The following is a 25,044-nucleotide window of genomic DNA, read 5'->3' on the forward strand; positions in this document are numbered from 1 at the left end:
AGCATTGAAGTAATTGACTTCTAAAGCAGTGGTATTCAATTCTGGCAGTCACTGGGATCACTAAGTTTTAAAATTATAAAATTTTGGCCTTAATTATGGCCAGCCATACTAAATCAGAATTTATGGGGGTCAAACAAATACATTTGTATTTCTGAAAAGTTCTTGGTGATTATTATGCTTTTTTTTAAAAAAAATAATTAGAAACTAGTTTCTAAAGCACTGTTGTATTTGACTCTAAGGAGCATACATTCTAAATGGTCATGGTTAGAGATATAATTTCCATTGTAGTATGGAAGAATAATGAAAAACTTTATTAACTCTGGATATATTTATATCTATTGTCAAGCCTACTTATTTAAGGTAATAACATCTATCTTCATTAAAACTATTGATTCCATGTGATGGGGATTTTTCCTGCTTTCTTTTAGATTTTATTCCTTCTATTTCTCAGAAGCATTAGAAATCACCTGTAAATTCAGTGCTGTATAGGATAAGATGGTTATGCGTTGATCATTGTATATTTAGAACAAGGTCAAATTTTAGTGCAAGGAGATCCTGGAGAGATGATGATAAAGGTCACGGGTCAGCAAACTTTCCCTGTAAAGGACCATATAGCACATATTTTAGATTTGTGAACAACCTAAATATTTTAGGTCTGTTATAGCTACTCAGCTTTGCCATTGGAACATGAAAGAAGTCATAGAAAATAGGTAAATGAATGGATGTGACAGTGTTTCAGTAAAACCATTTACAAAGCCAGCAATATTACTGACCTTTGATATAGTGATACAGTTCCTACCAGAGAAGGAATGATTTTTCTAAGGCAACGAAACTAAGGCTTGGCAGAGAACTCACTATGTGGAATTCTGTTCGTACTTTTATTTAATTTTCATGTGAATGTATAAATGGAAACCAAGTGATTAAGGAATTTCTCTAAAGCCTGTACGTAGCACATGGATTCATACTCAGTTTAGCTAGGCCAAATTTCTGCCTTTTAAACCATATCCTTATGGTTTTTTGTACTTTGGAATGCTTTAGATAGGAGAATGAAGAGAAAAGCAAGAACCTTGTGAATTTTCAGCAGTGCTTAGGACTGAGTAAGTATTCTATCTTTGAGTATGGTGAACTAAATAAAATAGCAGCAGTCATGGAATGCAGTAGAAGGGCTTGAGATGAGTCCTGGAGAAAGGGTTGTAAAATTTGGATTTTTCTAAAATTTCCAAAATGTATTTCCTTTTGCTCAAAAATAAGAGGTTTGTTTTTCTTTCTGATTCCAGTAGCTGCTGCTGGTGGTGACGATGTCAAATAACGGCCTAGACATTCAAGACAAACCTCCAGCCCCTCCGATGAGAAACACCAGCACTATGATTGGAGCTGGCAGCAAAGACTCTGGAACCCTAAACCACGGTTCCAAACCTCTGCCACCAAACCCAGAGGAAAAGAAAAAAAAGGACCGATTTTACCGAGCCATCTTACCTGGAGATAAAAGTACAGTATTTCATTTCATTCTCATCATTTGTATACTTACATTTTTTTTTTTTTGTAACCTGAATAAAATATTTGTTGCTTCTTTCACCTAATTTTCTTTTAATCCCCCCTTTTCTCATTAAATAGTTTCTTTGTCTTTTTTCCTGAAATGACTGAAGTCAAATAGAAAATAGACCCATTTTTATACTCTATTAATTATATCTGAGCAAAATTTGAGGGAAATAATTAATGCTGTTGCTAGATCTCAGTCAATCTGAATTTACTTACTTTTTAAGTTCATAACTGTCTATGACCTCACAAAGTATGAGGAATATTGAAATGTCTTCATTTGGAAATTTTTTCTCCCCAAACTAGTTTCATTTGGAAGGTCTTCTTTCCAGATTTTTTGATTGCCTCTTCTTTAGTCATATGTCCTAGACTTAAACCCAGATTTAGGGATTAAATATCAGTAAGAAAGACAAGTAATAGCTGAGGTTAAAAAAAAAGTAGGCCTCAGCATGACTTCACTAAGAAGAAGTAATGCTAGGGAATTCCCTGATTCCCTGCAGTCCAGTGGTTAAGGCTTGACACTTTCAGTTAAGGCTTGATACTTTCACTGGAGGCCTGGGTTCAATTCCAGGTAGGGGAACTAAGTTCCCACAAACCATGTAGTCCAGCCAGGGCTCATTTCCTCTTTATGAACAAAGCTTTTAGAATAATCAGGACTTTAACAGTGTATCTAATGAAGTCACTGATAATCCTATGAATAAGATAGTGAAATAGAGGGTTAATTTGTCCACAAGAATAAATGACTTTGGTTTGACCACCCAAATATGTAAGTGGCTGTTGAAATGAAGTAAAGTTCTCAGCCATGTTTGTAGGGCTTGTTTCTTACGCCACGTTTCTTATGGCATGCTGAAAAAATTGCCCTTTTGTCTACAAATAGTCATCATGAGCTTCTCACTTAGGTAGTCCTGGTTCAAATCCTGGATTCATCACTTAATAGCTCTCTAACCTTAAGTATGTCAGTTAACTTCTTTGACTTTTAGTTTCCTGTGTCTAGGAAAGGTTGGGATTTAAAATTTTTGTGCTTCACTAAGAAAGTGAAAAGATAACGCACAGAGTTGGAGAAAAAATTCCCAAATCATATATCTGATAAGGAACTTATAAAAAATACATAAGGAGTTACCCATATGACCTAGAAATGAAAAATTATGTCAACACAAAAACTTATACATGGGTACTTGTAGCAGCATTATTAATAATAGCCAAAAAGCAGGGGCAGCTCAAATATTCATTGAGGATGAATGGGTAAATAAAATTGTTATGTATCTATACAAAGAAATAATATTTGGTAACAAAGAAATGAAGCCCTGATCCATACTACAAGGTGGGTGAACCTTGAAAACTGGTGAAAGAAACCAGTCCCAAAGGACCACATATTATATAATTCTGTTTATATGAATTATTCAGGCAAACTCATAGATAAAAAGTAAGAGTGTTGCCTAGGGTTGTAGGAGTTGGTGAATGGGATTAGGGAGTGATGGCTAAGAGGCGTGGAGTTTCTTTTTTTACTTTTTATTGGTGTATAGTTGCTTTACAATGTTGTGTTAGTTTCTCTTGTACACAAAATGAATCAGCTAAAGATACACATATATCTCCTCGTTTTTGGATTTCCTTGCCATATAGTCCACCACAGAGCACTGAGTAGAGTTCTCTGCTATACAGTAGGTTCTCAGGGGTTTCCTTTTGGGTCATGAGAATGTTTTAAAATTGATTGTGGGGATGGTTCTCCAGCTCTGTGAACATATTGAGCCATTGAATTTTACACTCGGAGTGAATTTTATAGTATGTGAATTTTATCTCAGTAAAACTCTGTTTAAAAAAAAAAGCAGTTGATGGAGGCATTTAAACATCATTGGGAACTGAGGAGATGACCTTATGTATTGAATGGGGAGGTAGAGATCTAGATATTGTTATAGTCTTGGTTCTCTCATAAATTGGCTACCTGGTTTCGGTCAGGTATTGGCTGTGAACTTAAGTGCCTTCATCTAAAATGTTACAGATATAGGGACCACGTTAGTGATACCAGTGGGGAGAAGGAAGAGGGAAGAGGGTTGTTATGGGATTATATGAAATCATGTGTGTGAAACCTTTGAAAATCATAAAGTGCTAGAGAATTTAAACAATCTTTCATTCAATAAAAAGTAATTAAAAGATAAAAAATTGGTCAAACAAGTTGAAATACAGTCTCTTACAGTTTTGAAATTCTATAATTATGTAAATGAGATATAAATATGAAGTGGGATCAGGTTGTGTATTATGGGAAACAAAACTAGGCCATTGTGAAGTACTTTGATCAGCAATAAAGCTGTAGATGCAGAAGTTCTTCTAGAAATCCTTGTTGAGTAACCCTAGGCCAAATCTGGTCTGAAAATAAAACTCATAGCTCAAGATCAAAGCATAGAAGTTTTCTGTAAGTTCAAAGCATAGAGGTAGAAAGCATATAGTTATGAGAAGTTCTTGTGAAATGATCTAGTGGCCTCTTTTTCACTCCCTAGTTTTGGATTTTCTATACATACCCTAAACACATAGGTTTTACTCCTTTGCTTTAATACTTTGCTGTGCTATGCTTAGTCACTCAGTCATGTTCACCTCTTTGTGACCCTTTGGACTGTAGCCCGCCAGGCTCCTCTGTCCATGGGGATTCTCCAGGCCAGAATACTGGAGTGGGTTGCCATGCCCTTCTCCATGGGATCTTCCCAACCCAGGGATCAAACCCAGGTCCCCCCTGCATTGCAGGCGGATTCTTTACCGTCTGAGCCACCGGGAAGCCCTATTAGATGGCTGTAATTAATGCATACATCAAAATGAAATAAATGAGTTTTTTTCCCTTTGTTTGGAAATGTTATTCAGCTTGATTTCATTCAACCAATAGGTATTTGTTGACCTGATGCTTTGTGCTTGACTTAGTCCTAGAGGGATGCATAGCAGTGTTGGCAGTCTTTGAAGTAGTATGCCCTTCATAAATTATTTGAGAATTTATACCTGCTACACAGAGTAATGAGCTAGAATTGAATTTAGAGAACCTGAATTGAGTCCTACCTCTAACATTGATTAAATCTGTGATTTTTTTTTTTTTTAGTCCTTTTACCTGTTTATTTTAATCCCTGTATCCTTAACTGTAAGGTGGGAATAATTATAATTTCCAGTCATCCCATATTATGAGTAGGCTATTGTCATTTCATGTAGTGGATATAAAAGCATTTTTTAAACTGTAAAACACTACAGAAATATGAATTTTTTTTAAAGGGTAACCTCATTTCCTGTTTGATATGGTATCTTTAACAATTCATTTTCAGTTGGAGAGGCTAAAGCTTAGAGAAGAGTAAATTTATCAAGGTCTTACAGCTGGAAGGTGGCAGGAATGAGTGTGAAACTAAATCTTTGTGAAGTATCTACCACGTCACAGAATACTATCTGTTAATTGTTCCCAACCCAGATTACACATCTGACTCTTTCATGGTTCTTTTTTGAAATTGATGCTTGGGTCCTACCCATACTTTTGGAGCCAGAATTTCCATAGAGGAGCCTGGCAGGCTATAGTCCATAGGGTTGCAAAAAGTCGGACACAACTGAAGTGACTGAGCAGGCACACAGTCTTGGGGTCTAAGGGGATTTGGAGGAGAGAAAGAAGAGTTCTCTGTGGGCTGCATTAGGGGTTGAGACTTGAGCTGGCAATGGGTAGAATGTCTGTAGTCATCACCTAATGCTGACCTCCAACATGGCTTTAGTGTGTGCCTGGAGGGATGCATAAATGATTGTGAGAAGCTGTAATTGAGGGCCTGTGATAGGTGGCGCTGAGTTGCAGAATTCCATGTGGGAAAGTCTGGTTCCTGTGGTTAGGATCTGGAGCCTTTGGTTTATTCTAGGAAGTTCTTCAGCATTTAGTTTGGAATTTTTTTCTGGCTGCATTTTCACAACCAAAGTGGAATTCTCCAAGCTTGGGAAGAGTTTAGCTAAGTTAATTTTAAAACTGGACTACATCAGTGTTTATCTCTCCAAGTTTGGAGTGTTTTACTGCCTTGAGCTCAGATTAGCTCAGCTGAACCCATGAGAGGGGCTTCTTAAAAATAAATCTTAAAAAAAACAAAGTCAATGATTTGTGCTGGAACTTGGATAGCTGTACTGCAACTTGGGATTTTGCAATGTCAGCCTTATTTTCCATGCTACCAGGAAGTCAAATGGAACTAGCTAAAGATAGGGTTAATATTAATATTAGGATGGATGGGGTTGTAGACGTCTTTTTCCACTTTATTTCTGTAAGTCTGTGATCTCTGGTTTCATGAAATCAGGTGATTCGTTCTTTTTCCTAAGTCACAATTTCTCTGTCTCAATGAGTGGGTGGGTAAATCCTACTCTGACACTTTCCTTTATTAATAATAATTCATGTTTGTAAAGCTCTTTAGCTTTTATAAAACACATGCATTCTCTTCACCTTAGTTGATCCTTAAAATAATGATAGTAATAAATGTAGAAATAACAAATAGTACTAACACAATAGTAATAAGCATAACATTTGTTGTTATTTAGTCGCTCGGTTGTGTCTGACTCTTTGCAACCCCATGGATTACAGCACACTAGGCTCCTCTGTCCTCCACTGTCTGCCAGAGTTTGCTCAGATTCATGTCCATTGAGTTGGTGATGCTATCTAACATCTCATCCTCTGCTGCCCTCTTCTCCTTTTGCCTTCAATCTTTTCCATCATTGGGGTCTTTTCCAGTGAGTCAGCTCTTTGCATCAGGTGGCCAAAGTATTGGAGCTTCAGCTTCAGTATCAGTCCATTCAATGACTATTCAGGGTTGATTTCCTTTAGGATTGATTGGTTTGATCTCCTTGCTGTCCAGGGGACTCTCAAGAGTCTTCTCCAGCACTACAATTTGAGACCATCAGTTCTTTGGCTCACTTATTATATTATTAGGAGTTTTGATGGTTGTGAAATATACCAGTTTTTCATGGAGATAAATACTTCACTTCGTAGACAGCAAACTGAGGTAACACAATTTAAATAACTTAACCAAGGTCTAGTTAGGAGTGGCTGATGTGAGATTGTAGCTCTTTTCTGTGATTCCAGGGATCTTTCTACTCTACAGCTGTGATACTTTTGTGCTCAGAGTCAAGGACTTGCCCAAGGTCATATGACACATCGTTGCATGGAGTTTGGCATTTGAAATATTGTCTTGACTTCTGGACTGGCTCTTTAATTTTTCTAAGTCCTCCGACACCAATGTACTGTTTGAAGGCTCCCGTCCTATAGATGTTCAGACTAATGCCTTTGGTAGAACTGATTTGGTTAGTTCTTTTAACTCATTTTAAAACAAATTTTCATTTAATGACATCCATTCATATTCACTTAGTCTGCAATATAGGGAAGGCACAGTGCATGTAGAAGAAGCTATGTTGGAATTCAGGCCCTTGAGGTTATTACCGTTGACCATCCCTGACTTTGTGACCTTTGGTGAGTTGCTCTACCTTTCTTCATCTCAATTATCTAACCTGTGAAAGGGAAAGTGAAATCGCTCAGTCGTGTCTGATTCTTTGTGACCGCAAGGACTGTAGCCTACCTGGCTCCTCTGTCTGTGGAGTTTTCCAGGCAAGAGTATTGGAGTGGGTTGCCATTTCCTTCTCCAGGGGATCTTCCTGACCCAGGGATCAAACCCGGGTCTCCCGCATTGCAGGTAGGCACTTTACCATCTGAGCCATGTGGGAGATCAACCTGTAGTATGGGTACATAATAATATTTATCTCTTAGAGTTGTTGAGTGGATTATTATTATTTTTAAAATATTTATTTATTTGTCTGCATTGGATCATATAGGATCTAGTTCTCTGACCAGGGAGAGGACCCGGGGCCTCTGCATTGGGAGCACAAAGCCTTAGCTACTGGACCACCGGGGAAGTCCCTGATTGGGTTATTAAAACTAAAGATGCAACCTGAAGCTTTATTAACAGTTGATAGTAATTTTGTGGCTATTATTGCTTGCTGTCATGGTTTTCTTTTGAAATCTGTGATTAACACCTAAAAGTTGTTTGAGATGTACAAAATAACAGCTCTTAATGAGGTTCCTCCAAAAATGAATTAAAGAGTGGTCCTGGGAAAATACCTTTCTCTTCTTGTATGTAGGCTGTATTTCCAGTTGGTTTAGACAGGGCTATTGGAGGGGGCCACATTAAAAAATTTTGTGCACTAGGACTAAGCAGACCCAAGGAAAGCTTTCCCAAGAAGTTCTCAAGAGATCTCTGTAATGTCAGAAGCAGAACTCTAAACTCTGGACATGGGTCTAGCTCTCTGGGACAAGTACTCAATATTTGAAGCTGGGGCCAAAGTGATAAGCCTCTTGAAACTGCTAATCTCAGATATTCTTTATATGTTCAAGTGTTAAGTGATTTCATTTCCCAGCGACTCTTTTCTATAGACTATTCATCCTGTGAACCACTCTCTTTGTTTCCATTACCAAGGTTCCTTTTGACATTCTGTGCCTGTGATGGGTATATTATATGGCATATTAATAACATGTCATAGAAATAATATATAAAAATACTAGATCTGGAAAACAAAAAATCTAGGTAAAACATAAAAATAATGTAAAAGTGTTCTTCCCTACAATCTTTTAACTGACTAGATCAGGAGAAATTTAGGAACAGAAAGCAATTCTGAAGCCTTGCAACATGTCCAGTGCATTCTAGCTATGAGTAAGACAGATGGACTTAAGTCATAAATGAATGCTTAATTTGGGCCATAGCAAGCCCTTCCCTTTCACAAAGCATCTGCTTCTGGAAGGAAAATTGCCAAGTGTAAAAATAGCTTAAACCCTAGCAGTTGGAATGTAGGCAAGTGGTTCTCATTAAGATATTAAGGGAAGAACCTTTGGAATCAGACCTGGGTTCAAATTCATCTCTTACTAGCGGTATAAGCTTGAGCAAATTATTTAACTGCTTTTAAGTTTCCTTATCTGTAAAATGACAGTAGTAATAATATATCCCATAGGATTGTGACAATTAAGGAAAATATTCTAGTATCTTATATGTGGTTAGCTCTTATTTAATGTTATTTCTCCTCTTCATAACAGAGGAAGTTTTCTTGATGCAGCTTGAAATTGTTTAGAGGGGGTAAAGTAGTAGAAAAGGGCCTTGGCTCTCAAGCCACATTTTTAAAAATTTAAATTACTTCCGTAACTGTAGACAAGTCCATATTTCAGTTTCATAGTGTCCAAAAAAAAAATTGATTCTCAGGATTGTGCTGATTATATGAGATGATATATATGAAGTACCTATTAAAACTGTGGGATGCTGTGTCAGGAAGAGATGTAGTTACAGGGCTTTGAGAGTGCTGATCTTTCTGTTTTCATAGACATTTGGAATGTAGGAGCTGAAAGGGCCCTTAAGATCATCTAGTTCATTTTCCACATTTTTCAGATGAGAAAACTGACAACCTGCACTATGTGGTATAGTAGAGGCAAAACTGGCCTGGATTTTTTAGACTTTTTTGTCCTCACCTTCCCTAGCTCCCCCCTCGGCCAAAAGCTGCCTTTCTTTAGGGTTGTGTTGGGTCTATTGGAGGCGTTAGGACTTCAGAATAGCTTTTGGCCAGTGTGTTGAGCTACCACAGAACAGGATTTTAAAACAGGATTGTGTACTTCAGGTCAGAGCTGGTAAAAATGAAACATACAATCCTGCCCTGGAGAGAATTTGCATGTCTTAGGCAGATTCCTTAGATTCCTTGCCAGGTTGAGTTAGGTGTCTGATCATTTGTTCTTTCTTCACTCGGTGTCTGAGCACCTGTTTTATGCCTGACTTTTGCTAGCTGTTGGGGATTCATGGTAAGTTGGACATGATCCCTGCACTTAGAACTGAGTCTGCTTAGAAAAATAAACTCTGAAAGTAAGCAATAACTATCATGGATGTGGGAACAGAGGAGAAGGTGAACACCCCAGTGCAGAGATCAGAGAAGACTTCACAGAAGAGATGACCTTTAAGCTGAGACCTGACAAGGATAAAGGAAAGGGTTTGTGTGGTGGTGTGGCAAGAGAAGGGAAAGGGAAAGATAGGATTTACAGGCAAAGGGAGTAACTAGAGACAAAGTCAAGAGGTGTGGAAGAGCACATTATGTGCTAAAGGTGGACCATTACCACTGGTTCAGTGTATTTGGTGTAGACTGTATGAAACCTAAGTACAAGCATGCCTTGGAGATGCTGTGGGTTTAGTTCTGACTACCCCAGTAGAGTGAGCATCACAGTAAAAGGAGTCGCATGAACTTTTCTGGTTTCCAAATGAATATAAAAGTTATGTTTACACTGTACTGTGGCCTATTAAGTGGACATCTAATTTTTAAATAAACAGTGTACATACCTTAATTGAAAAATACTTTAATCACTAAAATATGTTAACCATCATCTGGTAATGCAAGGTTGCCACAAATAATCAATTTGTAAAAAGTACTTAGTTACTGTGAAGTATAGTAACTCCAAGCATAGTAAAACAAGGTTTTCCTGTAGTGGGAGATAAAGTAGAGGATATGTCTGTAGAGCAGAGTTCTCAAAGCCCGAATGAAAATTTTTTCCAACCCAATATTTTATTAAAAAAATTTTTTATTGGGGTTGGTTAACAATGCTGTGTTAGTTTTAGGTATCTAGCAAAGTGAATCTGACATACATATACCCACTCTTTTTTGAATTCTTTTCCCATGTAGGCCATTATTGAGTATTGAGTAGAGTTCCCTGTGCTATACTGTAGGTCCTCATTATCTATTTTATATATAGTAGGAGTGACAGAATACAAAGGCTTTGGGGCTGGGAGGGAGCCTGAAGACCTCAGTCCTGGCCCCAGATCTGCTGCTAACTTGCTCTGTATCTTGGAAAGGCTACTTAACTTCTTGAAATTTCTGGTTTCTTCTGTCAAATGGGCACCAGTATCACTATCCTACTTGTTATACAATTGCACTGAGGCTCCAATGGACTAGGTCTAGCTAATACCAAGACCTGAAATTCTTTTTAGTTGGGAGAGGGTTATATTAGTTTGCTAGAGCTGCTGCAACAAATTACCCCAAACAAGGAGCTTAAACAAGAAATTTATTGTTTCAGTTTGGAGGCTGGAAGTCCAAGATGAAGGTTTTTGTAGGGTTGGTTCCTTCTGAGATCTGCGAGGAAACATTTATTGGGCTTGAAGAAGCACTGCTCTGATCTCTGCGTTTATCTCCTGTGTGCATTTGTCTCCAAATATCCCCTATTTATAAGGACGTTGACAGGATTAGGGACTGAACCTACTCCAATATGACCTAATCATATTTTAAATAATTATATCTGCAATGGCCCTGTTTCCAAATAAGATCATACTGTGAGGTACTGGGAGTTAGAATATATGAATTTGGGGGGAACACATGAGTGTGACAAGGACACAATAACTGTAAATATTGAAGCTTTTTGTGCCAGATCAGCAGACCTTCAGCGAACACCTACTGATGCAGCACCCTTGATGATTACAGGTATTTGGACTTAATGATTCTTTGAGGTCCTAGCCTAGGGAGGCAGCATAGAATAGTGGTTTAGAACTTATGGCCTGGGCCAGAGATTTGAGTCTGACTGCTGCCGTTACTAACCATTTGATCTTGGGCGAATAACTTAGTCTCTATGCTTCAGCATCTTTATCTGCAAAATAAGAGTGATAATACCTGACTGATAAGGTTGCTGTGAGGCCACAGTGAATATTATTACATATGGAGAACTTGAATTAATACATAAGATACAGAGATATATTTTACAGTGCAGGGCATATAGCCAATATTTTATAATAACTTTAAATGGAGGATAGTTTATGGAAATATTGAATTACAGTGTTGTTCACCTGAAACTAATAATGTAAATCAATTATAATAGAAAAAAGTAACTTGAATCATTGCACTTGATTAATTATTAGATACTCATTTTAAGAAACAGTTTCCAAATCTAAAATTCCATAATGTGGAGAACCTTAAAGTGATCCATAATCAAGAATCAAAAGGTAGAAGCAGGTTCTAGAAGCTCATAGAATGTAAGATGTCTGGGTTGGAAGGCTCTTTAGAGACCGTTTACTTGAGTCTTCTCATTTTGCAGATGGGGAAACCAGGGTTCAGAAAAAGGAGGTTAGTTGCATCAATCAACTAACTTGAATCAACAAACTCATTAGTGGTAAAACCAGGACATTCTGATAAATGTTCTTTCTGCTCCTGCCTTACTTTAGTTCAGTGAAAAATTAAACCTTTAATCATGAATTGAGCATCTACTTCAATCTAGGTCTGGTTTTGGGCTCTGTAAATAACACAGGTGAATTTGTATCATAGACCTTGTCCTTTAAAAGAGCTTAGAGCTCAATAAATAAAGATGTAGTAATACCTTGCTTTTATCTCCTTTTTCTTGTTTCTCTTGCAGCAAATAAAAAGAAGGAGAAGGAACGGCCAGAGATTTCTCTTCCTTCAGATTTTGAGCACACGATTCATGTTGGTTTTGATGCTGTCACAGGCGAGTTTACAGTAAGTTTTGGGTCACAGAAAGACGTTTGGTCTTTCAGAGTTCTGGCTATGCACTGTTAGATTTAATCTTTTCCAGACTTCCTGATGCTTCTGTCTTTGCCTGACACCCTTATTACTATCGTCTCATGTTCTTGAGAGGGACTGTTTCTGCACTTCCAGAATTGTACCAGAGAAGCCTTTGAATCTCCATTCCTTAAATAGACCTCGGTTAAGTGGCCTTTTGGCAGGGACTCTGTGCTGGGCATTGATGATCCAGAGACAAATCAGACAAGGTTCATGCTTTAAAGGAGGAATAGCCTGGTGAGGAGCAAACATCTCAAGAAGTTAACTGATACAGTAAGATGTATTGTAAGAGAGGCATGTGAGAAGCTCTGAAGGCAGAGAAAGGAATGACTAAACTCATCTTTAGCTGCTATCAGTTATCAAAATTAGTTCTTTTAAAAAAATTAAAAAAAATTGTTTTTATTTTATATTGGAGTATTGCTTCTTGGAAGGAAAGCTGTGACAAACCTAGATAGCTTATTAAAAAGCAGAGACATTACTTTGCCAACAAAGTTCTGTGTAGTCAAAGCTATGCTTTTTCCAGTAGTCATGTATAGATGTGAGAGTTGGACCATAAAGAAGGCTGAACACCGAAGAATTGATGCTATTGAATTGTGGTGTCGGAGAAGATTCTTGAGAGTACCTTGGACTGCAGGGAGATCAAACCAGGCAATCCTAAAGGAAATCAATCCTGAATATTCATTGGAAAGACTGATGCTGAAGCTCCAATACTTTGGCCACCTGATGCGAAGGGCTGACTCATTAGAAAAGACTCTGATGCTGGGAAAGATTGAAGGTAGGGGGAGAAGGGGATGACAGAGGACAAGATGGTTGGATGGCATCACCCACTGGATGGATATGAGTTTGAGCAAGCTCCGGGAATTGATGATGGACAGGGAAGCCTGGTGTGATACAGTCCATGGGGTTGCCAAGAGTCAAACATGACTGAGTGACTGAATTGACTGATAGCCAATTAACAATGTTGTGAGTTTCTGGTGGACAGCAGGGGTACTCAGTCATACATATACATGTATCCATTCTACCCCAAACTCCTTTTCCATCCAGACTGCCGCGTAACATTGAGCAGACCTCCCTGTGCTATACAGTAGTACCTTGTTGGTTATCTGTTTTAAATACAGCAGTGTGTAGGTGGTGATCCCAAACTCCCTAACTATCCCTCCCCACCCCTTTCCCTCTGTAACCATAAGTTTGTTTTCTGTCTGTGGGTCTGTTTCTCTTTTGTAAGCAAGTTTAGTTGTGTTATTTCTTTTCAGGTTCTGCATATAAGGGGTATCATATGATATTTCTCTGTCTGAGTTACTTCACTCGGTATAACAATCTGTAGGTCCATCCATGTTGCTGCAAATGACATCATTTCATTCTTTCTTATGGCTGAGTAGTATTCCATTGTCTGTCTATACCACATTTTCTTTATCTATTCCTCTGTCAGACGTTTAGGTTGCTTCTGTTGGCTATTTCTTGGCTATTGTAAATAGTGCTGCAATGAACATTGGAATACATGTATCCTTTCAGATCATATTTTTCTTTGGCTATATGCCCAGGAGTGGGGTTGAAGGGTCATATGGTAGCTCTACTTTTAGTTTTTTAAACTAAACCTCCATACTGTTCTCCATAGTGGCTGTACCAATTTACATTCTCACCAACAGTGTAGGAGGGTTCTCTTCTCTCCACACCATCTCCAGCATTTATTGTTTGGGAATTTTTTGATGATGGACATTCTGACTGGTGTGAGGTAATAGTCATTGTGGTTTTGATTTGCATTTCTCTAATAATTAGTGGTGCTGAATTTCCACTACTATTGCATTACTATTGATTTCCCCTTTTACAGTTGTTAGAATTTGCCTTATATATTGAGGTGCTCCTATGTTGGGTGCATGTATGTGTGCAGTTTTTATATCTTCTTGGATTGATCCCTTGATCATTATGTAGTGCCCTTCTTTGTCTCTTATAACAGTCTTTGTTTTACAGTCTGTTCTGTCTGGTATGAGTATTGCTACTCCAGATTTCTTTTTATTTTGATTTCCATGGAATACCGTCTTCCAACCCCTCACTTTCAGTCTGTATGTATCCCTAGTTCTAAGGTGAGTCTCTTGTAGACAGCATATATATGAGTCTTGTTTTTGTATCCACCCAGCTGGTCTTTGTGTTTTGGTTGGCACATATAATCTATTTGCATTTAGGGTAATTATCAATATGTATATTCCTATTGCCATTTTGTTAATTGTTCTGAGTTTGTTTTCACAGGTCTTTATTCTTCCCTTTCTCCTTTGTCTTCTTGTGGTTTGATTACCATCTTTAGTGTTGTGTTTGGGTTGCTCTTTCTTTTGCTTATGTGTATTTATAGAACCTACCTGCAATGCAGGAGACCCTGGTTCAAGCCCTGGGTCAGGAATATCCCCTGAAGGAAATGGCAATCCACTCCAGTATTCTTGCTTGGAGAATCCCATGGAGAGAGGAGCTTGGCAGGTTACAGTCCTTGGCATTGCAAAGAGTCGGATATGACTGAGTGACTAACACACAATGTAGTTTTTGGGTTTGCTGCTCCCATGAGGTTTTGATATAACAATACATAATATATATGTTTTCTTTTTTAAAGATGCTGGTCTCTTTCCCACCCAGAGGAGTTCCTTTAGCATTTGTTGCAAAGCGGGTCTGCTGGTGCTGAATTCTCTTACTTTTTGCTTGTCTTTAAATCTTTTGATTTCCATGTCAAATTTAATGAGAGCCTCACTGGGTATAGTATTCTTGATTTTGCTCTGGTGGGCAGGGACTTTAATCTGCTTGTCTGCTGATGGGTGGGACTCTGTGCCCTCCCTGTTAGTTGTTTGGCCTGAGGTGACCCAACCCTGGAGCCTACAGGCCCTACGATAGGGCTGTGGCAGCCTCCAGGAGGGCTCATGCCAATGGGTGGTGCTGCTGTCAGCGCCTTTGTGACTGGTGAGCTGCAGCCGCCGCTTGCCTCTTCAGGAGACTCTACAGCACTAGCAGATAGGTTTGGTTCATTCTCCTATGGGGTCTCTGCCCCTTTCCTCTGAGTCCTGTTGGGCTCAACGTTTTGTATGTGCTCTCTAAAAGTGGAGTGTGTTTCCCCTAGTTCTATGGAAGTTGTGTAGTCAAATCTCACTGGCCTTCAAAGTTAGATTCTCTGGGGATTCCTAGTGCCATTGCCAGACTCCTAGTCTGGGAAGGCTGACGTAGGGCTCAGAACCTTCACAATAGTGGCAGAACTTTTGTGTGGTATAATTGTTCTCCAGTTTGTGGGTCTCCCACCTGGCGGATATTGGATTTGGTTTTACAGTGATTGTGCCTGTCCTACGGTCTCACTGGGGCTACACCTTTGTCTTTGGATTTTTTTTTTTTTTGGTGGGTTCCAGCAAACTAGCTAACTATTCAGCAGTTAGTTGTGAGTTTTGGAGGAGGAAGTGAGCACATGTCTTTCTGCTTCCCCATCTTGAACCAATCTTCTTGGTTCAGTCTTCACAGTGAGTTCTGAATTTGCTTCAGGGTCCCTGTGACTGTGCCTTGCTGACAGCCTTGCATATCTCTCTTACAGGGAATGCCGGAGCAATGGGCCCGCTTGCTTCAGACATCAAATATCACTAAGTCGGAGCAGAAGAAAAACCCGCAGGCTGTTCTGGACGTGTTGGAATTTTATAATTCAAAGAAGACCTCCAACAGCCAGAAGTACATGAGCTTTACAGGTATGGAGATTGTGTCCAGGACAGTCTAGGGGAAAAAAAATGTTTTCATATTGGATGTCCATTGATGTGAAGGAAGAACGTTATGGGAAGAGTAGAGATGGCACTTTCACTAAGATGGAATTTTGAAATTTGAGAGCTATGATGTTGGGTTTTTGCATCAAGCTTGAGTCTTTACTCTAAAACTGCATGTTTCTAAAAAATACTGTGATATTATGTTTAAAAACATAGACTTTGTGCTAGAAAATCTGGATTCTGATACTGACTAGGTTTTAGTAATTACTTCATTTCTTTGAGCTTCAAAATGGGGATGTTATTTCCTATCTCAAGAGGTTGTAATGAGAATAAATGAGCTCATTGATGTGAAAATTCTTTGTAGGTTATAAAACAGCACCATGGAAATGTAGCCATTGTTATCATCATTGGTTTTCAATATCAATAAGTTATGTGATAACACATTTAAGTAGGCAAGCCCAATTTCTTCCTCAAGGAACTAATTTTTATCAGTCAAATGAAAAAAGGCCAATAATAATAAATGTTCTTTAGATGTATTCTTTGTCTCTGTATAAAGGGCTGTGTTTTTCAGAATGTTTTTCATACCAGAATTGGGATTAGAGTCCAGGTCTCCTAATTCCTGGACTAGGAATTACCACTTGCCTCTAGTAACTCTTACTTGGAACACCTCCTTCTATGGCAGAGAGGGTTTTCTTTTCTTAAGCGAGTCCTAAGAAGGCCTACATTTCTGGAAACTTGCCTTTTATATAGCATCTTAGAATTTTAGGGCAAGTAGTATCTTTAGTATATACCACTTCCAGTCTCCTCTTGTTTTGCAGACATTAGCGCCCCAAATGCCTTTCTATTGTGGCTAAATTAGTGGTCTCTTAACCACTGTTCTTAACTGAGTTCAGTGCTTAATGCTGGTGTTACTGTTGTCTCTTTTAAAGGTCAGTGTTGTTGGGGAAAGTGAGAACCAGGATGAACTAACTGATTTTGAAGGATGCTTTTCCCAGCAAGTATCTGGCTTGTAGCAAAGGGCACAGATGGTGAGGATGACAAACTGCAGCTTTGCTCATTCTGCATAGTGGTGCCCAGCAGAGCATCGTACATGTCCTTAGCATATTCCCTTCCTGATATCTGTCCCCGCTGGATCTGTCTCACTTCTTCCATTGAGGGAGTGTTATTCCAAGGCAGTATTGGGTGTGAGAGATCATGGGTAGGAAAGTTTTCTAGATTAGGGTTTGTGTTTTCAAGAGTTTGTCATGGAGATGTCAGATTAGGAGCTGGTTTTGAAAGCTTCAGTAGCAGAGTCTTTGAAATAATCTCTTTTTATGTGAATGTGTGTAGATATGTACAAATACTGTTTATGTTTATGGAAGCAGCTCTGTGGGTTTCTGTATGTGTGGAATATAAAAAGTCCACTTTAAGTATATATGAGTGAATATGGGTATATGATATACACATTCAGGTAATTGTGTGTATGTTCCTGCATGTATGCATAAATGAATAACATTGAAGGATTTTTTGTATTCTGTAAGTTGAAGATCAAAGCAGCTCCAGGCAAAACTGTATATTTGTCGTAGTTATTTTTTTATTGAAGTATAATTGATTTACAGTGTTGTTAGTTACTGCTATATAGCAAAGTGATTCAGTTATATATTCACTCTATTTTAAAATATTCTTTTCCAGTATGGTTTATCATACGATATTTTTTCCTTTGTCTGTAAATTGTCTCATTTGATTCTCATGATGACATTGAGAGACTGGCAGTACAGGTACTGTTACCCACATTTTGCATATACAGAGAAATTATTTAGGCTCAGGGGAAGTAAGTGATTTATTCATAGAGCCTTAACATATCAATTGAGTGATACACCAGTGATGTGTGTTTTCAACTTGGGTCTTTAAATCCTAAAACCAAAGCACAATTTTTCATGCCAATTTTTTGTTGTTTCCTGTTTTTTTAGCACTTTATTTTCTGTACCAACTAATAGGTAATGTGATAAGCAAAATTTAGACTAGATTGACAACCTCAATCTGGTTTTAGAAAAGGCAGAGGAACCAGAGATCAAATTGCCACCATCTGCTGGATCATTGAAAAAGCAAGAGAGTCCCAGAAAAACATCTATTTCTGCTTTATTGACTGTGCCAAAGCCTTTGACTGTGTGGATCACAATAAACTGTGAAAATTCTGAAAGAGATGGGAATACCAGACCAACTGACCTGCCTCTTGAAAAACCTATATGCAGGTTAAGAAGCAACAGTTAGAACCGGACATTGACCAACAGACTGGTTCCAAATAGGAAAAGGAGTACGTCAAGGCTGTATATTTTCACTGTGCTTATTTAACTTACATGCAGAGTACACCATGAGAAATGCTGGGCTGGATGAAGCACAAGCTGGAATCAAGATTGCTGGGAGAAATATCAATAACCTCAGGTATGCAGATGACACTACCCTTATGGCAGAAAGTGAAGACAAACTAAAGAGCCTCTTGATGAAAGTGAAAGAGGAGAGTGAAACAGTTGGCTTAAAGCTCAACATTCAGAAAACAAAGATCATGGCATCCAATCTCATCAATCACGGCAAATAGATGGAGAAACAGTAGGAACAGTGGCAGACTTTTATTCATTTTTTGGCTCCAAAATCACTGTAGATGGTGGCTGCAGCCATGAAATTAAAAGACGCTTACTCATTGGAAGAAAAGTTATGAGCAACCTAGACAGCATATTAAAAAGCAGAGACATTACTTTGCCAACAAAGGTCTGTCTGGTTAAGGCTATCGTTTTTTCAGTAGTCATATATGGAAGTGAGAGTTGGACTATAAAGAAAGCTGAGCACTGAAGAATTGATGCTTTTGAACTGTGGTGTTGGAGAAGACTCTTGAGAGTCCCTTTGACTGGAAGGGGATCCAACCAGTCCATCCTAAAGGAAATCAGTCCTGAATATTCATTGGAAGGACTGATGTTGAAGCTGAAACTCCAGTACTTTGGCCACCTGAAGTGAAGAGCTGACTCATTTGAAAAGACCCTGATGCTGGGAAAGATTGAAGGTGGGAGGAGAAGGGGGTGACAGAGGATGAGATGATTGGACGGCATTACCAACTTGATGGACATGAGTTTGAGTAAACTCCGGGAGTTGGTGATGGACAGGGAGGCCTGGCGTGCTGCAGTCCATGGGGTCGCAAAGAGTTGGACACGACTGAGCCACTGAACTGAACTGAACTGACAACCTCATGTTCTGGGTTTTAGCCCTCTTTGTCATGGATTTGTGGCATTTGATTTATGTAATCTTAAACCAGTTTCTTTTCCTCTGAATCTTAGTTTATTTATTTGTAAAATGAAGGATTGGAAGTGCTTTCTGCTGTGTTACTCTGTGCTATGAAATTTAATTTTTATATATAGAAATTGTACATCTCATTTAGAAGGTGCAAACTTACTCTTCTTTTATACGATTGAGATATATTTATTACCAGAATACCCAGTCCTCAAAAACACCAGTAGGATGGAAGCTTGGAGGTGGTTCAGTGAAGGCATAGTATTCTACTTGGTATGGAATATGCTTTTGGACAAGAAAAACAAGTGAATTATGTTTAAGCTATATCCTGATTTGATTTCTCTGGGGTACAGCTTGCCATTCAGGGCTGGCTTTAAGAACATGTTATCACAGTTTGTGGGTTCATAATTTGTCATAGGATCACAGGAGCTATACCTGACACTTTCATGTATATGAGATCTTGGACATTATCTGGGCTTGTTTCTTGGTGAGGTAGATGTAGGATTTGATATAATATTTCTTCTCCTTAATTCCATTGGTGGTGAACTGATGAAATCGATTTCTTCTAGGACTTCTAGGAATTAAAGAATAAATCCAAACATAATACTTGGTGTTTAAACTTATTCTCTTGCTAGATCTCTATTGGGTCTGTGTTTCATACTTTATCAAGTTTAAGATATCATTGATTATAAGATGCATTGTTATTTTACATACATGAAGAAAAAAGAAGCTGCCAATTAAATCATGAAATACCTTTGACTGTAGGATACATCTTTGTTTCAGAAATGTTAATGTGAAAAAAATATATATCTCAGAATTAATAAAATTTGGTGATATTGAGAGAGTTTAGATCTAGTGTCAGAAATGAGACCATACCTTTAATTATACTTGACATGACTGTATTGTGCTAAGATGCTTAGTCATGTCTGACTCTTTACGACCCCATGGACTGTAGCCCATCTGGATCCTCTATCTATGGAGATTCTCCAGGTGAGAATTTTGAAGTGGGTAGCCTATCTCTTCTCCAGGGATCAAACCAGGGTCTCCTGCATTGGAGACAGATTCTTTACCAGCTGAACTACCCGGGAAGCTCTTTTCCTAAGGCTTAGTTTTTCTCTACTTGTGGAGAATAGACATGGATATAGAAGGATCCTTTCTTTTTTTTTTTTTTTTAAGAAGGATCCTTTCTAAAAGCTGAAGCTGCATGCTGATCATGATTTGTTATAGACATCTCAGGGTGATACCATTTATGAACTCTTTCCTTTTCCCTTAGAATGGAGGAAATTTCCTAAATCACTGAGGCTTGATAATGTGGATATAGTTCTAGCATAGTATTTAGAATTAAACCAGGATTCAAATCTTGACTCCTAATAACCTGTGTGTTTAATTTGTAGACAAATCACTTCACTGAATGTCAGTTTCCAAATTTATAAAAGTAGACATAATAATAGTACCCAGCTGTAGCAAGGATTAGAGGTGGTAATGTGTATAAAGTATTTAGCATGGTATTGGGACTGTAGTATCAGTAACACTGTTATTCTAAGCTTGGCAAGTATTTTACTGAATAGGCTTCCTAAGTCTCAAGAAAGAATTCATTGTAATTGTTTACTGCCTGAATCACTTGTCTTTTTTCTTTTGCAGATAAATCAGCTGAGGATTATAATTCTTCTAACACTTTGGTAAGCCTTTATTTCCTCTATTCTGATATGGGCAGGCATGATTTTTAGGGATCAGGTCAGTGAGGTAGATGCAGAGTCTGGGCTGGTGGGCACTCATCTTGGTCACTCTCCCACCCTGGGCCTCAGAGTAAAGGAGTTGAACTTAATAAGCAGTAGATATCCCTTCCAGCTTTAATTTATTAATGCTGTAGAAATTCTAACCCTGGAACCAGAAGTACTGGCTACTAGCCTCAGTTTTCAGTTTTAGCTTTGAGTCTTAGGAAAGCCAATTTGCCTTTCTGAGCTTCAAATTTTTCCTCAGTAGAATGAGGACTATACACATTGCCTTACTTGGAGATGTCCTCAAATAGCTGTATTTAAAAGAGAATTCCTTCTTTTGGGTTAATTGGATTTACAAAACCAGGATTAGGATTAATTGTTGAAGGGAGCAGATTCTATTAATTTAAGGTCATTCATTCTGTCCTCTGAAGTTGTAGTGAATGTCCTATCACTTGAAGGAATGTATGGAAGTCATTGTTGACTTCATGGGTCCCTCTGACCTTCACAACTTACCAATTCCTTTTTCTAAAGCAGATTATGAGATGAGGTATTGACGTATTTGAAAGGGCCTTATAATGAGTAAGCTGTGGCTTATTATACTAGATTACTGCTGTTGTTTTTATCTAGTGCTCTCTCTTGTGCAAAGTTGGTTATTTTATGTTGATTTACTAAACATTTGCAAAGCCGCTATTCTATGCCAGGTCCTCTGTGGAGAAATGACAGTATAGGGATGAATCAGACATGATCAAACTCCTGGTCTCCCAGCCTTGTGAGTGTCATGAAGGCACCAACAGTTATAGTACAGGATGCTAAAACTGCATGAGGCCAGGAACTGTGTCTCACCTGTCAGTTGCAGGTTCCATGGCATGTGGCACATAATGATATAATACTGAATAAAATTATACTATGGCACGTACTGAATAAAAGATTGGATGTTTAAGGAAAGCTTCCTGATAGTGAAGTCTGAACTGAACGCATTAGTTATCTTGGGGAAGAATAATAAAGAGACAAGTGTATTCCAGGCAGAGGATAAATAACATGTGCTAAGGCAAGGAGGTTCGTGACGTTTGCTTGCACAGAGAACTGCGAGTGGTTTGTTACGATTGGAATGTGAAGTGTAGGCAGGTCAGATCATGTAGGAATTTTAACTTTTAAAGGTAATAACAAGCTATTGAAGGATCTTAAGTGGAGGAGTCATACATAATACTGAGTCACAATCCAAAAATCATGCTTCCAGCATTGGAGACTCATTTATTCTGAGTTGTGTATACTGTAGTCAGTGATTTAAAAAAAAAGGTTCACATGTCCATTGCCAGTAGCATCCTGGGTCCTTTCATATTCACGATCTCTTTTAATCTTCACAGGAGTTGAATGAGACAGGTTATTATCCTTGTATAACAGATGATAAAACTGAAATTGAGAAAGGGTTATTGGCAATAGGTAACTGATTCCCAGTTCATTTGCTTTCCACTGATTCATTTTTTCATCAAATGGAAGAGATATAGTTAAAAGGTGGTGAACTTGCTGATGTTAAGGTCCTTGGAAATTTCTCCCCATTATTGAGTTGTAAATTGTTGAAGAAGGGATGTTAATGAAAGCTGAACTGTACTTTGTGGCTTAACTGTCTTTATGCTTTTAAAGGAGGAGTAGCAGCTATTATTTACTGAGTAGCTAAGATGTGCCAGGCACTGTGTTATTAACTTATATGGTGGTGGTTTTGTCGCTAAGTTGTGTACAACTCTCATGACCCCATGGACTGTAGCCTGCCAGGCTCCTCTTTCCATGGGATTCTTCAGGCAAGAACACTGGAGTGGGTTGCCATTTCCTTCTCCAGGGGATCTTCCCAACCCAGGAATCAAACCTGGGTCTCCTGCATTGCAGGCAAATTCTTTATCAACTGGGCTATGAGGGAAGCCCAGTAACTTATGTATGTTAACATAATTAGTCCTCACAAATTAACCTTTTGAAGAAATTATCATCCCCACTTCACAGGTAGGAAACAGACTTTCCTGGAGACTCATAATTGCTATTGTGATACAACCAGATTAGAACTAGGGTCTTCTGAGTCTCTGTCCTGGGTTTTTTTCCCCACTGTGGCAGGGAACTGAGAAAGAAGATGTCAGAGAGGTCTTATAAAGGAGACTGCAGTAAAGCCTTTGGTCTGTTGTTCCTTAGTGAGGAGGAGGAGCCCTGGGGCTCATGCCATATGGCGGAGAGGATAACACCTGCTTTGTAAAAACCTGTACTGATTTTAGTATCTGCAATTAAAACCACCAGATTGTCAAGGACATTTTCTCCCCAATTCAGAACATTATCCCTGTGGTTCAGTCCTTTTTATTTCCTTACTAGTTACATGTAGGGATATGGTTTGTCCTGTGATAGCATGGCATCGTTTTCCATATTGGTTTCACACAAATCATGCCATTTGATGTTGGAAATATTTGAATGATATTGTAATCTCCATGACACAAGAAATTGGGACTCAGAGATTACGTGACTTGCTTCCTATCCGTGAATGAATTAGTAGTAGAAACCAGTACAATATTAAGTTCTCTTCAACATTCATTTGTACATTTAACCATAGCTATTTATTTAGCACTTTCTTTGTGCCCAGGTATTGGTGATACAGAGATAAAATTTTTGCGTTATCTTAGTCCTTGAGAAAAAATTAACAGAAGGATGAGGGCTGCAAGAGGAGTATATGAATAACTTACAATGAGGGTCATATTTGATGGAGTGATTTATTCTGCTTGGTAGTACAGGATAGTTGGCACAAGGTTCTTGGACCCTCACAGTTTGTTCATTTAATAAACATAACCTTTAATGTTTCTTCTAGTTCTAAAATTCTTTTATTTGTAGCTCATTGGTCTGAGATCCATCTCTCAGATTATTTAGCATTTTAGTGCCTGATCTCTCATTTATGAAATGATCACCTACTATGTTATAGGCTCCGTGAGTGCCCAAGAGTCAAGGATGGGTAAGATCTTTGCTCTTGATCTCACAACTTAGTGAGGGATCAGAACACATAAACAAGGATTGATAACACAGTGTCAGGTAAGTAACACAGTGTCAGGTAAATGTAGGCAATGATACCAGCCAGAGAAAAGGGCAATCAATGCTTTCTTGTGTAAGGTAGCATGTACAAAAGCCACATTGTTAAGGATCCATCATGTCAGGTGAAAGAACTTGGACTCTCCACTCGGGCTAAGGAAGTATTTTAAATAATGTAGTTAGATGTTTATTTTAGTCTAAACTACCATCTTAGAAAGGGCTTCCCTGGTGGCCCAGTGGTAAAGAATCTGCTTGCCAGTGCAGGAGATGTGGGTTTGGTCCTTGGGTCAGCAAGATCCACTGGAGAAGGAAATGGCAACCCACTCCAGTATTCTTGCTGGGAAAATCCCATGGATAGAGGAGCCTGGCAGGCTACACTCCATGGAGTCAGAAAGAGTTGGATATGACTGAACTACTGAATAGCAACAACCATTTTAAAAAGATACCTCTGGAATTTGGATCTGTGTAGAGAGTTGGACTGTGAAGAAAGCTGAGTGCCAAAGAATTGATGCTTTTGAATTGTGGTGTTGGAGAAGACTCTTGAGAGTCCCTTGGACTGCAAGGAGATCCAACCAGTCTATCCTAAAGGAGATCAGTCCTGGGTGTTCATTGGAAGGACTGATGCTGAAACTGAAACTCCAGTACTTTGGCCACCTCATGCGAAGAGTTGACTCATTGGAAAAGACCGTGATGCTAGGAGGGATTAGGGCAGGAGGAGAAGGAGACGACAGAGGATGAGATGGCTGGATGGCATCACCAACTTGATGGACATGAGTTGAGTAAACTCCAGGAGTTGGTGATGGACAGGGAAACCTGGCATGCTGCGATTCATGGGGTTGCAGAGTCGGACATGACTGAGCGACTGAACTGAACTGAACTGAGTGGGATGAATTCATATCTCTGTCTCTCTTGCCATGCTTAATTTCTTAAGTTCAGAAAAGATACATAAAAAATAAATCGAAAACAATGCTTATTAGTGAACCATTCTTGGAAATTCATGGACGATAGAAAGCAGATAAGATTAGATTGGCTGGAGCAGCAGAAAGTACAGCTGCTCTGTGTATGGGGAAGAGAAAAATCCTAGGAAAGTAAAAGTAGCTCCAGAGAAAATGGTGTGAGAGAATATATATAGAAAACAGGAAAGATTCCTGGGTCATCTTGAAGAGTAAATTAATTTAAATTCTGTAACTGAAAAAGCAGGGGCAGCCTCC

The 25,044-nt window shown here is 38.6% G+C and overlaps 1 protein-coding gene across 11 annotated transcripts in view; it reads left to right on the forward strand.

Moving 5' to 3' along the window:
- Nucleotides 1-25,044, forward strand: part of PAK1 (p21 (RAC1) activated kinase 1) — a 161,352-nt gene that overhangs the window by 81,602 nt on the left and 54,706 nt on the right. For 6 of the 11 annotated variants that reach the window (XM_043451523.1, XM_043451524.1, XM_043451530.1 and 3 more), the window contains 4 exons: nt 1,278-1,488; nt 11,930-12,030; nt 15,647-15,794; nt 20,706-20,743. In XM_043451523.1, the coding sequence (XP_043307458.1) occupies nt 1,299-1,488; nt 11,930-12,030; nt 15,647-15,794; nt 20,706-20,743 (477 nt within the window). In that variant the 5' untranslated portion in view covers nt 1,278-1,298. Of the gene's footprint in view, nt 1-1,274; nt 1,489-11,929; nt 12,031-15,646; nt 15,795-20,705; nt 20,744-25,044 lie in introns of those variants that run through there. The other 5 variants (XM_043451526.1, XM_043451527.1, XM_043451532.1 and 2 more) reach the window with 2 other exon arrangements.

This window comes from Cervus canadensis, chromosome 29 (assembly GCF_019320065.1).
Source record: "Cervus canadensis isolate Bull #8, Minnesota chromosome 29, ASM1932006v1, whole genome shotgun sequence".
NCBI classification, from domain to species: domain Eukaryota; kingdom Metazoa; phylum Chordata; class Mammalia; order Artiodactyla; family Cervidae; genus Cervus; species Cervus canadensis.